Source organism: Sminthopsis crassicaudata, chromosome 4 (genome assembly GCF_048593235.1).
Source record: "Sminthopsis crassicaudata isolate SCR6 chromosome 4, ASM4859323v1, whole genome shotgun sequence".
Lineage (NCBI taxonomy): Eukaryota > Metazoa > Chordata > Mammalia > Dasyuromorphia > Dasyuridae > Sminthopsis > Sminthopsis crassicaudata.
In genome coordinates this window covers 148,053,320-148,069,605 of record NC_133620.1, presented here as the reverse complement: position 1 = coordinate 148,069,605, position 16,286 = coordinate 148,053,320, and the positions used below count along the sequence as shown (strand labels likewise).

At 33.5% G+C, this 16,286-nt stretch overlaps 1 protein-coding gene across 4 annotated transcripts in view; it reads left to right on the top strand.

Annotated features, from left to right (window-relative positions):
- The window catches only part of GRM1 (glutamate metabotropic receptor 1), a 438,388-nt gene that overhangs the window by 101,098 nt on the left and 321,004 nt on the right, over nt 1–16,286 (top strand). For all 4 annotated transcript variants that reach the window (XM_074309606.1, XM_074309607.1, XM_074309609.1 and 1 more), the window contains exon 3: nt 10,444–10,693. In XM_074309606.1, coding sequence (XP_074165707.1) covers nt 10,444–10,693 — 250 coding nt within the window. The remainder of the gene's footprint in view (nt 1–10,443; nt 10,694–16,286) is intronic.

Genomic DNA, 16,286 nt, shown 5'->3' with positions numbered 1-16,286 from the left:
ACTACTTGCCTCAAGCAGCTCTCTCCCTTTAGAATCTTTCCCCCTTTAGAGTCCCTTCTACTTTCTTATACCTTTTCCCTACTATATCTGTTTTCCCTTCTATTTAGCCTACCCTTTCCCTTTTTGCCTTTCCCCTCTCACTTTTCAATAAGGTGAGAGAAGTTTCTCTGTAAACCAAATATGTCTAATATTTTCTTTTTGAGCCAAATCTGAATGACAGTAAGATTCACAAAATGTTCATCACTCTTTCTTCTTTCCCCCAAATACAATAAGTTTGCTTTGCTTCTTCATGAGATGTAATTTCACTCATTTTACTTCTACTTTTCTCTTTTTCTGGTACAATACCCCTTCTATCTCTAGTTCCATTTTAATATTATAACAGTAAAATCAAATTATATATGCACTCTCTTCATATACCCATAATAGAAATACAGTTTTCTAGAGTTTCTACCTTTTTATGCTTTTCTTGAGTACTATATTTTTTGTTTAGCTCTGGTCCTTTTATCAGAAATAAATGGAATTTGCGTGTTTCATTGAAAGCCCATCTTCTTCCCTGGAAAAAATGCTCAGTTAACAGGATAGTTTGTTCTTGGCTGCATTCCAAGTTCCTTTGCCTTTTGAAATATCATATTCCAGGCCCTTCCATCCTTTAAGGTAGAAGCTGCTAGATCCTGGGTAATCTGTCTTGTGGCTCCCTTGGTATTTGAATTGTTTTTGTTCTGGCTGTTTATAATATTTTTTTCCCTTGGTCCAATAGTTCTGGAATTTAGCCATGATATTCCTTGGAGTTTTAATCTTGGGGTCTCTTTCAGGAGGTATTCAGTGCATTCTTTGCCTTCTGATTCTATGACATCAGGGATGTTCTCTTTGATGATTTCCTGAAAAATAGTGTCTAGGCTCTTTTTTTTCATCATGGTTTTCAGGGAGACCAATAATCCTTAGATTGTTTCTCCTAGATTTATTTTCAGGTTAGTTGTTTTCCCAAGTAATTATTTTACATTTTTTCTATTTTTTTCATATTTTTGGTTTTGCCTTATTGATTCTTGATGTCTCATCGAATCATGCATTTCCATTTGTTCAGTTAGTGAATTATTTTCTTCATTTACTTTTTTTTTTTTAACTTCTTTTTGTATTTGTCCAATTGAGTTTTTAAATGAGTTGTTTTGTTCTATGGAATATTTTTCCATTTCACAAATTATGCTTTTTAAGGCATTATTTTCCTTTGACATTTCACAAATTTCATGGAGTTGTTTTCTTTTTCCATTTTGTCAAATCTGTCTTTTAATGAGTTATATGCTTTTTCCAAACCCTCTTGCAAAGTTTTTCTTTCCTTTCTCCATTTTTCTTTTAACTCTCTTTTAAAATTTTAAAAAAAAATTTCTTCTAGGAGAGCCTTGTATGATGAGGACTAGGTTATACCATCTTTTGGGGCTTCATCTGGAGACAATCTGCTTTTAACCTTCTCAGGGTTTGAAATCTGCTTTCTTTCACAAAAGCTATCTATGATTAGAAATCTCTTTGCCTTTTTACTCATTAAAAAAAAAAAAAAAAGTTGAGATCTACTTTTAGGGCAAGTTAGGTTTTCCAAGCTTCCTCTACAGTCAGCAAAGCAGTGGCTGCACTGGGATCCTGTTGACTTACTCCTAGTATGGGTGGGTGTGGCTAGGTACTGTGAGACTCTGGCGTTTGGGGGTTTACTATTTACCTTTTGTGTTTGTGTTGGATGTTTAATAACTTCTCTACTGATCTACTGGCTTGCAACTAGGGCAGAGTAGCCAATATTGGTGTAGATTCCTCCTCATAGATTCTCCACAGCACAGAGTCTGCACCACTCCACAGAGATCACACCCTGACCTGGGTCTGCACAACATGTGCTGCCATCCTTGCTCTGCCTGCTTGTTTCTGGCCACCTTCCTTTGTGCCTGACCAAAACAGACATTTTCTGGCAATCTTCAAAATTATCTTCTGTTCGTAATTTGCTGTACTTTCAATATTCATGGATTCTGCCAGTCCAGAACTAAGAGGCTGAATTTGATAATTAGTTGAGGGTCCTGGGAGAAGATCAGATAGAAGCATATGTCCTCTCTGCCATATTGGCTCTGCCTGAAAGTCTTTTTATGGTGGATATTAGTGGTATAAGTAGGGCACAATAATGATAACTTGCAAGCAAAAAATGATACAAAAGACATCAGAAAAGTATATATATGATTAGAGAAGGATGGACTAATAATATAGTAAGAGTAAAGGAGATCAGATGGATGTTACATTGAATATGACATACTGGTTGGTGCTTGTAAAATATTTAAAGAACTAGTGAAAACTTAGTGCATTGTCATAAATTCTTTACAAAATATTTGCTAAAAACATAAGCAAGTATTGTGTAATAAGAGAAGAGATTGAAATTTGAACAAAAGGAGAATAATGAGGAGATATATCCAAAGTTCCTAAGTATGGTCTACTGGGGAAAAAACCGTGGCTTTGGTATCGAAAAGAGCAAAAGCATGAGGAAATGGAAGTAGTTAATTGAACTAGAATAAATAATATAGAAAAGTAGCAGAAGATGTAGATGGAAAGAGATTTTAAATATATGTTGAGGCTTTTGGACTTCTATTTTATTGGCAATGGAAAGTCCAAAAGCCTCAATGAGAAACTGGACTGGTTTGATAGAAACAGAAATAGAATGGAGGGGACTGATGAGAAGAAGAAAGATGTGGATGATTAAAAATAATAAATATCATTTATGTAGTGCTTTAAGGCTTGCAAAGCACTTTAAAAATTATCTTCTTTGATTCTCAAAATAACCTGGGGGAATAGAGATATTATTATTCACATTTAACAGATGAGGAAAGTGAGAGTGAGAAAAGGTAAATTATTTGCCTAGCCTCACACATCAAGGAAGTGTCTGAAACTGGATGTTAACTCTTTTTCTTGACTCTGCTTTCAGTGCTCTATCCTCTATAGCATCAAGATGCCTCCAAATAGCAGATGCATTATTGAGGCATCATTTTCAGGGCTTACAAAACTTATTGGATGTATTGAATTGAAGTGACAATGGGACTAAGAAGCTAAAAGAGATTTCCCAAAATTATTATGAATTCCAATTGCGGAACATATAATAGTACAGAACATTTAAAGATTTAAATCAACAGTCTACTATAAAACAAAAAAGGACTAACTATATGCAAGTGAAGCAGAAAAAGGTCTAGGTCTCATCATGAGTCAACAACAAAGCTTTGTACTAAAAAGCAAACAATTGTGACATTGAAAATAGGAGTATAAACTAAAGGAATCATGTATTACTCCTCCAATTACTCTCAATGCTGGTCAGATCTCTGTATCATACTTAGGTATAGACATCTTAAATCATGTGGAGAACTTGAGGGACTTTACAGCAAAATGATCAACAGTATTTAACTCAAAAATCATGATGTACAACGGAAGTAACAGTTGCTTCTTTTCTAATTTGTGGGCTCTAATTCTCTGAAGTGGAACATAGTTGGAAAATGAAAGGAGCAGTGCAAAAGAAATACTGAGAAGAATTCTCCAAGGTTCCAGTACCCTGAAATCATCAGCTTCCCTGAAGCTCTGAGCAGTACTGGTTTTTATACTAATTTGATATATGAATGACATTGTTGTCAAGTGACCATTATCCTTAGGCAATATCATAGACAGTGGCTGGTTCAACTCTTAGTTCACAGGTATAATTCTGCATGTAGCAGAGAGAGAGAGAGAGAGAGAGAGAGAGAGAGAGAAAGAGAGAGAGAGAGAGAGAGAGAGAGAGACAGAGACAGAGAGAGACAGAGAGAGACAGAGAGACAGAGACAGAGAGACAGAGAATGAGAGAGAGAGACAGACAGACAGAGAGACAGAGACAGAGACAGAGAGGAGAAAGAAAGAGGAAGGGAAGAGGAGGGGGAAGGGAGGGAGAGAGAGGGGAGAAAGAGAGGAGGAAAGAAGGGGTAAGAGAGAAAAAGGGGGTGAGAGATGCCTCATCCTCATCTTTATGGAATTTCTGGCTTCTTTCAAGGCTTAGCACAGGTGCCACTTTCTACAAGAAACTTATCCTGAAACTTCCCTGCATCCTGTATCTAATTCCCAAAATTATGCACTCTATTTATATCTATTTAATATATGTGTGTATGTATATATATATATATATATATATGTATAATATAATATTTTATTTTTGCATATATGTTGCTTCTTCCTTGATAAAATGAGAATTTGAGGGGAGGTAGTTTTTGGTTGTTTATTTCATTAAGTGTATAGCACACAGGAGATTCTTAATGCTTGATGAATGAATGAATGAATAAATGAATGTCTGCTTTTATGGTTCTTTAGTCTTGGAGAAGAGAAGACTGAAGCATGACTTTTAAACCATGAAGGGTTGCTGTAAATGGGGTAGTGGTTAGTTTCCTATTGTACAGAAATATAAAGAAGAGGAAAAAGGGTTTGATTTCATATTTAAGCATCTAGATTGACCCTGAGGATTTCTGAGCAACAATGATTAAATGTTTCTCCAGAGGAAATTATGAAATCTCTTTTAAAATGTAATGTCTCTTAAAATGTGGATTGATTCTTAAACTTTCAGAGACTTGCTTGGAAAGAGAGAATTTATTGGACATGATTTCCATCAGTGATTGACTGGTGACCATAGCTGAGGAACAGTAAGGAATTAAGAGACAATTTGAGGTACTGTTAAATACTTAGAACAGAAAAGGAGATTTGGCTGGGCAAGAGAAATAGGAAAAGGTAGGATAAACCTTAAGTAAATCAGGCAAAAAGAGGAAAAAAGGAAAATTTCCAAGTGTTTTAAAAATAAAAAATTCCACCTGTTCTTTTCTATTTCTTTGGGAAAAAAATAAGAGGTGGTACATGGGGAAATTTAGGATATATAAGAAAATATTGCTAATACAATGTTAATTTTAAAAAGAAAAATCCCTTCTTTAAGATCCCAACTAAAACACATCTTGGATATTTTTGAGTCATGCTTTCCTAATAGGAACTTATAGATTTAAGATGTAATAAAAAATAACAACACTTTTTTCTTAATATGACTGAAAATAAATGATCAAACCATGAAGACAAGCAGTTTTAAAGGGAAAAAAAAAAAGACTTTTTATACTTAGCAGGTCATGGGATTCTGATGTCAGACTCTGGGAGGGGCTTCTTTACTCAGGTAGAGTGAGCCCCCTAGTGGTAGAACATCTATGGACTGGCAATACCTGTCATCGTCATTACCTCACCCCCTCAAGACCACTAGGAAAATGTCTGCTCTTTTATTTGAGCTCCCAAAATTTCTCCAGCTATTTCACACAGGTGGGCAGTTTTGGTTTATCTTTTTATAAAACAATGCTTCCCACCCGTCCTCCCTGCAAGGAAACTCCCCAATAACCCAGAAACAAAGGGAAACATTTAAATATAGAAAACTTAGCAGGAGACATAGTGTTCAAGGAGAAAAAGGATTAGGTTTTTGAAAGAAGGGGGAAAGGTGTTCCCCATTTCAGATTCTGCAAAGCCTCTTATCTATTAAAAAGTATATAACAGGATACTTGGTTTCATAACTAGACTACTTGTAGTATCTATATATCCAGATAATAACCTGAAATTTAAGAACATTATTGTGGTTATTGCAGAAAATTTCACACAGCAATTGTCAGTAACATAGATAAAAAAGTATATAAACTCAGCTTGAAGATCAAGAGGCACTGGTATCATAGAACATTACATTAGAAATGTATCATACCTGGACATACTTCACCAGCTAGGCAATTAACAGATTAGGATTGTCATTATTATACCTCAACAAATTAATGGAGTCTGATGTAAGACAGAACAAAAAATTAGTACATTGTAGCTGTCCAAGTTACCTGTATCTCTGAATTATCAACAATAGTAGATTCATAATGCTGGGGCAGAATCCTGAGTAACAGCAACTTTTCCATTTCAGCTCAGAAGTTTTCTTTGCTGAAAGTTTTGTACCCAAACTATTTTACTTATTCATTTTTCACTTCATTTTTATTGCTTAAGCTGAAAGCCAGCTGAGTGTAGCAACAGAACTAAACGTTTATTTTGGAGGAAAACACCATGAAGAGCTAATTATGAGTTAATCATCATAGGAAATGGACACATGAGAGAAAAGAGGAATTGTTAGCAAATCATATATTCTGCTGGAATATTTTCTTTATTTCCTTATAGCAAATAAGCTCTCAGAGAAGGGTAACTAGAATAGTGAAAAAGCAGCAATGTGTATCTTATAAAAACTAACACAGATTGAAGTGATGAGAACCAGGAGAACATTTTATATTAAAGCAACAACACTCTAAAAGTAAACACATTTGAAAGATCTGAGAACTCTAAACAATGCATTGATCAGCCATTACTCTGGAGGACCAATGATGAAGGTTACCCTTCTTCTGGCAGAGAGGTGATGGACGAAAGATGAAAAATAGAACACACATTTTTGAGCATAGCCAATGTAGGAATTTGTTTGCTAGACTATGCATATTTGTTACATGGTTTTGTTGTTCTTTTTAAGTGTTGGGAAGAGAAAATAAGTGCTTGTTAATTAAAAAAAATCATTTAAAAACATTGATAAAAAGGAACTATGTTCATTCTAGAAAGTGAAGAATTATGGAGATAAGTTAGCTGTATTCAAGTATTTGAAGGACTGTCACATGAAGAAGGATCAGACTTATTTTCCTTATTCTTAGAGGGAAAAACCAGAAGCAATAGTTAGAAATTCCTAAGAGACAAATTTAAGGCTTTCTGTAAGAGACAATGTCTTATCAATTAGAGCTATACAAGAATAAAATTGAGATGCTTTGATACATAATTAGTTTTTCAAGCAAAGACTAAATGACCAACTTCTAGGTATGGTGCTGAGAGCTTTTTTTTTCTTTTCTTTTCTTTTTTTTTTTTTTTTTTTTTAGCCAAATCAAGGATTATCCTATGTTTCCCCTATTATGGATTCCTTTGTCAGTCTGATCAAAGACATGAACTTCTTATCAGGATTTTTAAAGTGAATAAAATAAAGAATATGATTATTACAACACAATTGTGATGAAATAAAATTATCAAAATATTAATAAAGCACAAAGTTATGGGCCTAGGTTAAGAATCCTGATTTCTAAAGTCTTTTCCAATTCTGAGATTCTATGATTTTGCAATTCTTATTATAACCCTCATATTGAAGTTTTTACCTTGCTTTATTTTCTCTTTAAGCTACTATTATATTATATATAATATATATAAAATATATTTTATATTAAGTACTATTATATATGAAATCTTAAAAACTGCTAAACTTTCATAGAAAAATGGCCCATATTTTCAGAATATTCAAAGTCACCTAGTTCAATTCATCATCCATTGCCAACAGTTTCTTCCAGAGAATCCCTGACATAAGCACAAGCAGTTACAGCTTAAATATCTTGAATGGCATATTTTCTCATGAAGTAGCCGAATCTTCCTGTTCTTTCTCAGCAAAAACTTGTTTCCTTGTAATTTTCATCAGTCCAGCCTAGTTTACATTTTGGAACAACACAGAAAAAGTCTACCTCCTCTCAAATCTTATCTCCATATCTTATGTTTCTTGTTTTTAAATAACAATATGAACATGACTCACATGAAATCTAGTATTACTATGCTTATTTTCTGAAGAAATAAAAAAAAGCAAACCCTAACCCAGAATTACTGTAGTTAAAATCCCCTAGTGTCTTAGAATCATTAAACAATGTGAAATCTGGGAGCTTCTGTCAGTTGAAAATTCAACCTCTGATAACATAGCTAGCTATCATTTAAGCAATGCTGGCATACCATCCACTTTCTATATGTTGTATATCTTTTAAAAAAAAATAATTTGTTACTGTTTGAGTCCAAGACAAAGAGCCCTCACAATTAACTAAGTTCACTGCTTTTGTATCACTGACCTTTCATTTGATACAATCAGCTGTGATGTTTATCATATCTGTCGTCATGCTTCATAGCCTTTCTTACTCTGATTTATGTCTCCTAATGACTCAATGTTTCTGGATCACTTAACTATTAAACTGTTCTACAAATGTATACTGTATTTAGGGGGAAGGTGCTTTCTATTGTTTCCTCTTGAATATTGACAAAAATAATTGCCAGCATGTAATATTGCTCTCAAGCCATTAAATGTTCTAGTACAAAATTATAAAAAAACATAAATGAATATTTATAGAGAACAACAGAATAGAAACAGTCTTTGGCCAGTCAGGTTACCACCTATAGTACTGATTGCCTAACATTTTAAAGATGATTACTTGGCATTTCACTCTTAAAATAAATTATTTTGAATACCTTTGGACAAAGGAAGAATGACTTGAAAGAAAGATATAGTTGATATTGAAAGCATAGTTGTTTGATAATGGAAAAATAAATGAATACTTAAAAAAATGTCAACAGGATTTGAACTTGATACCACATAATGACCAGATGTATTACATTAGCCACCAGATGGAGCTCCTATTGTGTCTTGAATTATCAACTTTGTGTGAGTTTAAGGAGAAATCATTCTGAGGACTTAACTAATGGCACTTGCTTCCCACATTATCCATACAGGCAATTATGACACAAAATCTCATTTCATTTCATGGTTGATTTATTCAATGGCATTAAAAAAAACCCCAACTATGGTTGTCATGCCATTCCAAATTAATCTACTTTGAATAAATCTTGTTGTATCATAAGCAAATTTGTGTACCAACTCATGGCTTGATCAATAAATCTCATTTATAGCTTCATCAATCTTTCCTAACAAATTTCTTTCTTCTTTATAAATATATTTTTACTTAGGACGCATGTTTTCAATATTTTTATTCTTGATTCATCCCTTTAGAGATAGCTCTTTATATCTGTCTCTTTTATTTTCTTTTCAAAATTCCTTAGGAACTTCTATTTTCATCTGTCTGTTAAGTGTCTCACATTTTGGTCTAATCTTTTATTCAGTTCTAGAATATCTGTAGTGTATTTGTAACCTCTTGTAGTCTAATTTGGTATTGGATTAATTTCAAATTCTCTCTTACTCTATTACTTGAAAATAAATTATTTACAATTCAAATCTTCAACAATTATTTAGCTCAAAAGATTCTTTCCAGCTGTAAATATCAAGATTCTTTGAGTTATTGTTTAATTTCTCTTAGTCACTTATCAATTCACTATGTACTTCTCTTCCCTGTCTTTACCCCCACAATAACCCCACAATACCTTATTCCATTTATGTCTCTTTACTTTTACTTTCATACATTTTTCTTGCCTGCAACTATCTTGCTTCATCTATATCTATCCACACAAAGATCTGAATTCTATCTTTAAGAATTAGCTTAAGTGAACATTAAACTAAGAGGGATAAAACTTTTTCAGATTGCCCCCAGAGGTCAGAACTAGGAGCAATGTTCAAAAGTTGTCAAGAATCAAATTTGTACCATGAAAAATATTTTAACAATTAGGATTATCTAAAAGTGAAATGATCTGCTTGGGAAAATCATGAGTTCATCCATTCAGGTTTTCAAGTGAAAACTAAAGACCAATCATTTGATGAGGAATGTTGTAGAAAAACTTTTTGTCCAAAGATAGCTTGGGCCAATTAACTTTTGAGGTGAATTCCTATTTTAATATTCTGGAATCAGTGAAACCTATTCCATTTTTAAAGAAAAAATGTATTTTTAATGTATAGGATATAAAAGTTTTCATAACATTATACAATAAAAAGATGATAGTATATGAAACTGCAAACTTAGCATGCATAATTTGATATTCCTTTTAAATATGACAAAATTATCATATAAACTTTTTTTTATTTTTCCCTTTCTCTGTCCTAAAGAGGAGTCCTATTAGACATAAACAGGTATACATATGTAAAATTATTTATATGTACATATATATATGTATATATATATATATTTCTATTTATTTAATTAAAATAGGGCATGAAAGAAAGAACTAATAGAGAGGAAGCAAGTGGGGTTGGAAGATTAGTATAGTAGAACCTTACTCTAATTGGTTGAAGAGGAAACAACATATACATCTGTAGAATTTGAAAGTCTTGTGAATCTATTCCAGTTTTAGACAATTGATTAGTTGCACATCTATTATACCTTTACCATGGGCTAAGCATTGGGCATACAAACAAAGGCAAAAAGCATCCCTGTCCTCAAGAAGTTCATATTCTAACACGGGAGACAAGATTTAAATAACTATATACACATGTGATATATATGGAATAGAAGGAAGACAATTTGAGAGAGGAGAGGAGAAGGAGGAGGAGAAAGAGAATATTGGGAAAACCAGGAATAGGGAGGATTTTAACTAAGTCTTCAGAGAAACTGAGTCAGAAGTGGGCAGGGTGGGGTGGGGGGTACAACATAGAACTATGTTTTACTTACTGCTTATAAACATTTATCATTTATTTTTGATTAGGAAATTATGGGGAAAGTGGAATGGATGCTTTCAAAGAACTGGCTGCCCAGGAAGGCCTATGTATTGCTCACTCAGACAAAATCTATAGCAATTCTGGGGAGAAAAGCTTCGATCGACTCTTGCGCAAACTCCGGGAGAGATTACCCAAGGCCAGAGTGGTGGTTTGTTTCTGTGAAGGAATGACGGTCAGAGGGCTCCTGAGTGCCATGAAACGTCTGGGAGTTGTGGGAGAGTTCTTACTCATTGGCAGGTAAGTTTCCCTCTTGTGAACTCATACATGTTTTATGCATATCTGCTTGGTTGGATTCATGACTTCAGCAGGCTGGAGTAAACTGCTGAAATAAATGCATAGAAAAAAAAGCCTTTCTCACCAATTTATTAATGGTATGCAATATGAGCAAAAATGTCAGAGACACAAATGGCAGGATGGCAGAGCTATTTCGAGTAAAAAGGGGAAAGCTGTCAATGTTCTCTGTAAAATCTTAGGAAACTATTGATGTTTTATTTAGTGTAAGTGCTCATGAGTTCATGCTGATAAAGCATGGAAAGTTTGGGTGTGTGTAGGTATGTATTTGGATGTTGGTGTTTGTATGTTGATGTTCCCATTTCTTAATTAGGTGAATCATGTTTCATTAGAGAAGTCTGCTTTTCTCTGTACATCATGTGTGTTTAACTAGGACTAGTTCTATAATATTTCTCTAATTTCATTTGGGTTTTGGATTAGTAGTTATTTTATTCATTTTCCTATTTTCTTTTAATGAGAAAGCAACTGCTGCTCTTATCCCTCGAGCAGCTTCCCTAGGAAGCACCATGTAAGCTACCTAAATTAAAATGTATTTTCTTCCTATCAAATCACTATTACTAGATTTCAGAATACCAGTTCCAACCCTCTTTCCTTTCTGTCGACTTTATTTCCATCTGGCCAATTTTACTAGAGACAAATCAGACACTAGGTTGTGAAACCTGAATTCCTCTTGCTGCAGGTTAAACTATTTCTTCCTCTTCTTTTCCCATTGAACTTTTTTTGGAACATTTGAATTCATCTGACCTATAGGCCATTGGTGTAGAATATGGGTAGAGGCTCAACATCATTGCCACAAAAGTACCTGATAATACCCTCAAGCACAATATTCTCAGGCATAAGAGCAGATTTTTACTATTACCTTGACTGACCTTCTCAGAGAAAAGGACTCTAAACTCCATTGCCTAGAGATAGCATATTTCCAAATGACCAACTATGATTCACTACGAATTTGGGTAGGATTGAAATATTAGCAGAAAATCTCATAATTTTATACATGCAGCTTCTCCAAAAAGATACCCAAGGGAAACATCCAAAAAGAAGCTCAGACGAGAACAGGCCTTTTAGAGGGAAACTTTATTTCTTTAATTGAGTGGAAAGGGAATAATCAGGAGTGCTATAGTGCTGTGCTCAATGAAAGCACTTAATTTATCCATCAAGGTTATAGACAGCAGATACTTAGACCTCATAATCACTTCAACCTGTTAATATGTATGTAGAAAGATTATTCTGTTTAGAGGTACTTCTTGTTAAATTATTTTTCCTCAAGTTCAAACTTAAAAAATTAACACCAGTCAGACATGCAGAATTGCTTATCTTTAATGTAACCCCAAAAGGTCTTCATTTAACCTTTAGGAAGCTTGCACAGATATAGTAAATATATTGGAGAAAACAGGAGCTATTTTTAAGATATATGAGTGACATAATGATGAACTGTCTATGACACAATAAAGAAAATATAGCTTTGAGTAATCTAAGCATGAATGACTAATTCTATCATCATTATTTTCTGGTCCACTAGACAGAGTACTAATAAGTTATAAATATCTTAACGTGTATATTTCCTATTCAAGTATGTTCATTCTTTCTTATGAAAGCTCCTGAAGGAAAAGACCTTAGCTTCCTATATAATAATACTCTATACTACACTGTGATGAATGGGTATGTAGAGGATGCTTAATAAATACTGTTATTTGTCTGCTTCTAAGCAGAGACAGGCTCATGCATGAGTGATGGTAGACCATTCTCATTTTTCACTGAGGCAAACAGACATAACACATTATAACACAGATAGTAAGTGTCTAGCCCAAGCTAAATTTAAAGAGGCTATCTACATTTTAACCAGAGGAAGGGAAAAGTAAGAGTAGTTTAAGCTGAAAAGAGAAATTTACGTTAGGCATTTACATCACCTTCTGAGTAAAAGCTAAACTCTTCTAAATTTCTAAAACATTTTCTTTTTATCCATTAGGTTGTATTTTTATATTGTAGATTCTATTAGTTATCTGTGTACACAATATTTTCTCACAAAGTGTTCTTCCACTGCCAAATATGGAAATGATAGGGCTCTCCAAGGCTAAACCAGGTCTGGAAAATCTACAAAATTAGAAAGGGTTCAAGTATGGTTCTAGTGAAAGATTGTGTGGTGTCTTTTGTCTGAGAACTACTACTACTATTACTACTACTACTACTACTACTACTACTACTACTACTACTACTACTACTATTACAACTATTACTACTATTATCATTACCACCATCACCACTACTATTACCCAAACCCTAGTTTTGATATAAAATTTACCATGTACCAGGTACTTGTGTTAAACATTTTGCAATTATTTCCTCAACTATTCTTCATAATAATCCTGGGAGGTAGATGCCTTTATTATTCCCATGCTATAATTTCTTAATTTTCAGCTAGTATCATTATTTGAAAATGTTGAATATAAGTCATAGATTATTTATATGCTTATATAAATACTGGATATGAGCCCATCTATCATATTATATACATGTACAAAAAGTAGTTGGGATAAAGTAACACAGATGAATATAACTGTTTTTCTCCTTTAGATGGAAAAATTTGCTTCATTTTGAAACTTATTCCCTCTTCTTCTCTCTCCCTCCCCCCTTCAAGCATGGGAGAAGAGGATGCTGTTATCTGAATGGGTAGTCTTTTATTCTATTATTCAAAATTTAAATATGGGAAAGAATCCACATTTAGTAATTTTCAGACCCAAAATGGGAAGGCTATTTATTTTATGGAAGTTTTCCCTTTCTCCTGAAATATGGCATCAAGTTCATGCTTAAAATGAATCAAGAAGCCAAACAAAAGCAGCTTAGCATTTTTGTGATACAAATTGGAATAGTCACGACTCTAAGAAACATAACATGTGTGTATCAAAGCTCAAGGGCAGAAAATGACTAAATGTCTGTTGACAAATGAACCACACTCTGTTCTTAAGCCACTTCTGAGACAAAGCTAGAGTCATAAGAAGGAAAATTACAATGGCAGATTTTATTTCTGGAAAAGATACTAAAAAAGGGAGTGGAGTAGAGGAACTTTAGGGTCTTTTCCAATGTTAAAGTGCTTTATGATATTTTTAACTAGCTATATTCTTATGGTGATGCATTCTGGCCTTGAGTCATGGAATTCCACAGTTTCCCAAGAATTAATGTTGACTACCACACAAATGCCCATGAAGAAGCACATGGTAGGTTTAAGCAGACTACAAAATATTGCAAAAAAATTGTTTAGGAGAAAGGGCATAAAGGATTCACTGGAGAGATGAGTGACCAAAAAATAAAAAGGATGAGCCTGATTATATCATGAGAATCAGAATGAGAATTCATCTACCTGATCTATATATCCACGGAAAGTCAAGAAATCTAGAGAAAGGTACATTGCATTAGATGAATCTTCTGTGAAGGATTTATAGGCCAACATGAATAAGCCACACAGGATGACTATGCATGAATTAGTTTTGATCTGCATTATTAGATGTAGTGCTTTTTTATGTGATCATAGAAATATTGAAGAGGATCACAGTGTATGATAAGAAAAGAAGGCCATTTGGAGAATAATTCTTTGGTTGAAACTGGACTGAAAATAAACTAGGTATGCTTTGTGCTTATAGACTTTTGAACTTATTATTTGAACTTTACTTTTGTAAAAGCAGTTGCTAAATAGTGATTTTTCGGACATTGTTCATGATGTTCCTCTTCTTTTATCATGTTATTAAAATTTCATCTTATGTATACATGAAAACTGAGCCTACATCAAAGTCAGTGTAAGGCAAGGGAATGGTAGAAAAGCTTAAGGAGATTTAGTGTGCCTTAGTTGGAGGAGAGTCTCTAAGACAGGCTGTATTTGAACAAATGATAGATTGGACACTTGTATTTCACCTTAGCTTACCATTAATTTAGAGATGGCAGGGACTGCATCTGATCTTTCTTTGTATCCCCCACAACAGTTAGCATAGTGACTTATTAACTCAAGGACTTGATAAATATTTGTGGAGTGATTCATTAGATTCAAAGCAATGACAGAATTACATGACAGAATCCCAGGGGTGTTGAGCTAGATTTTCTGTAATGAAAGAACAACCAGAACCTATTTATTCTTTCTCTTTTGCACCCTCTCTTTGGGCCTTAAAACATTCTTATTTTAAATGGTCCTTTAAAAAATGCAAATACTATTGAATAAATTACTTACTGTGCAGTATTTAGCCTCTGTTTCCTTATATGTAAAATGAAGATAATAATAGCACTTATTTTCCAGTATTGTTGTGAGGAACAAATGAAGTAATATTTGTAAAAACACTTTGCCATCTTAAAACACTATATAAATGATAAATATTATTATGATGATCATAATTATTTTTTACAGTTTCTCAAACCCAGGATTATTGATTCTAGCTGAAGGCTCTTTGCAGTGTATTTTGGGCCTCAATTTACTCATCTGTAAAATAAGAGAGGTGCACTAGATGATCCATAAAATCTTTTTCATCATTCTATTCTATGGGGTAAGCAATTAAGTGGCATTGGAACTTAGAAAAAAGAGGCTTCCTAGTGTTTCTGATAAAGGCCTTATTTCGAGAATATATAGAATTTATAATTTACAAGAATACAAGCCATTCTCCAATTGATAAATGGTCATAAGATATGGACAGACAATTTTCAGATGAAGAAATTAAAGTCATTTCTAGTCATATGAAAGAATGCTCTAAAACACTATTGATTAGAGAAATGCAAATTAAAACAACTCTGAGGTACTACCTTACACCTCTCAACTTGGCTAATATGATAAGAAAAGATAATGATAAATATTAGAAGGGATGTGGGAAAACTGGGATACTAATATATTGTTGGTGGAGTTGTGAAATGATCCAACCATTCTGGAGAACAATTTGAAACTATGACAAACTGAAAACTATCGAACTGTGTGTACCTTTTGATCCAACAGTGTCTTTACTGGGTCTGTATCCCAAAGAGATCATAAAAGAGGGGAAAGGACCTAAATGCACAAATATGTTTGTAACATCCCTTTTTGAAGTGTCAAGGAACTAGAAATTGAGTGGATACTTCAATAGAATGGATGAAAAAGTCATGGGTATGAATGTCATAGAATACTATTGTTCTCTAAGAAATGATCAGCAGATCATTGGAAAGAATTACCAAGAAAATATTATATACCATAATAGCAAGATTATGTGATGGACTTGATTCTTTTTAATAATGAGATGATTCAAAGCAGTTTTAATAAAATTGGAATGGAAAATGCCATCTACATCCAGAGAGAGAAGTGGGGATCCTGAATGTGGATCCCAAAACATAGTATTTTCACCTTTTTATAATTTTTTTTGTTTACTTGTTTTTTGTCTTTCTTGTGTTTTTTTCATGTTTTTATCTGATTTTTCTTGCACAATATGACAAATATGTTTAAAAGAATTGTACATATTTAATCTAAGAAAAAAAGAAAAGGAGACTTGCATATTGGAAATGATGGCTGAAGAAAACAATGGAGGAAGAGTCATTTGAG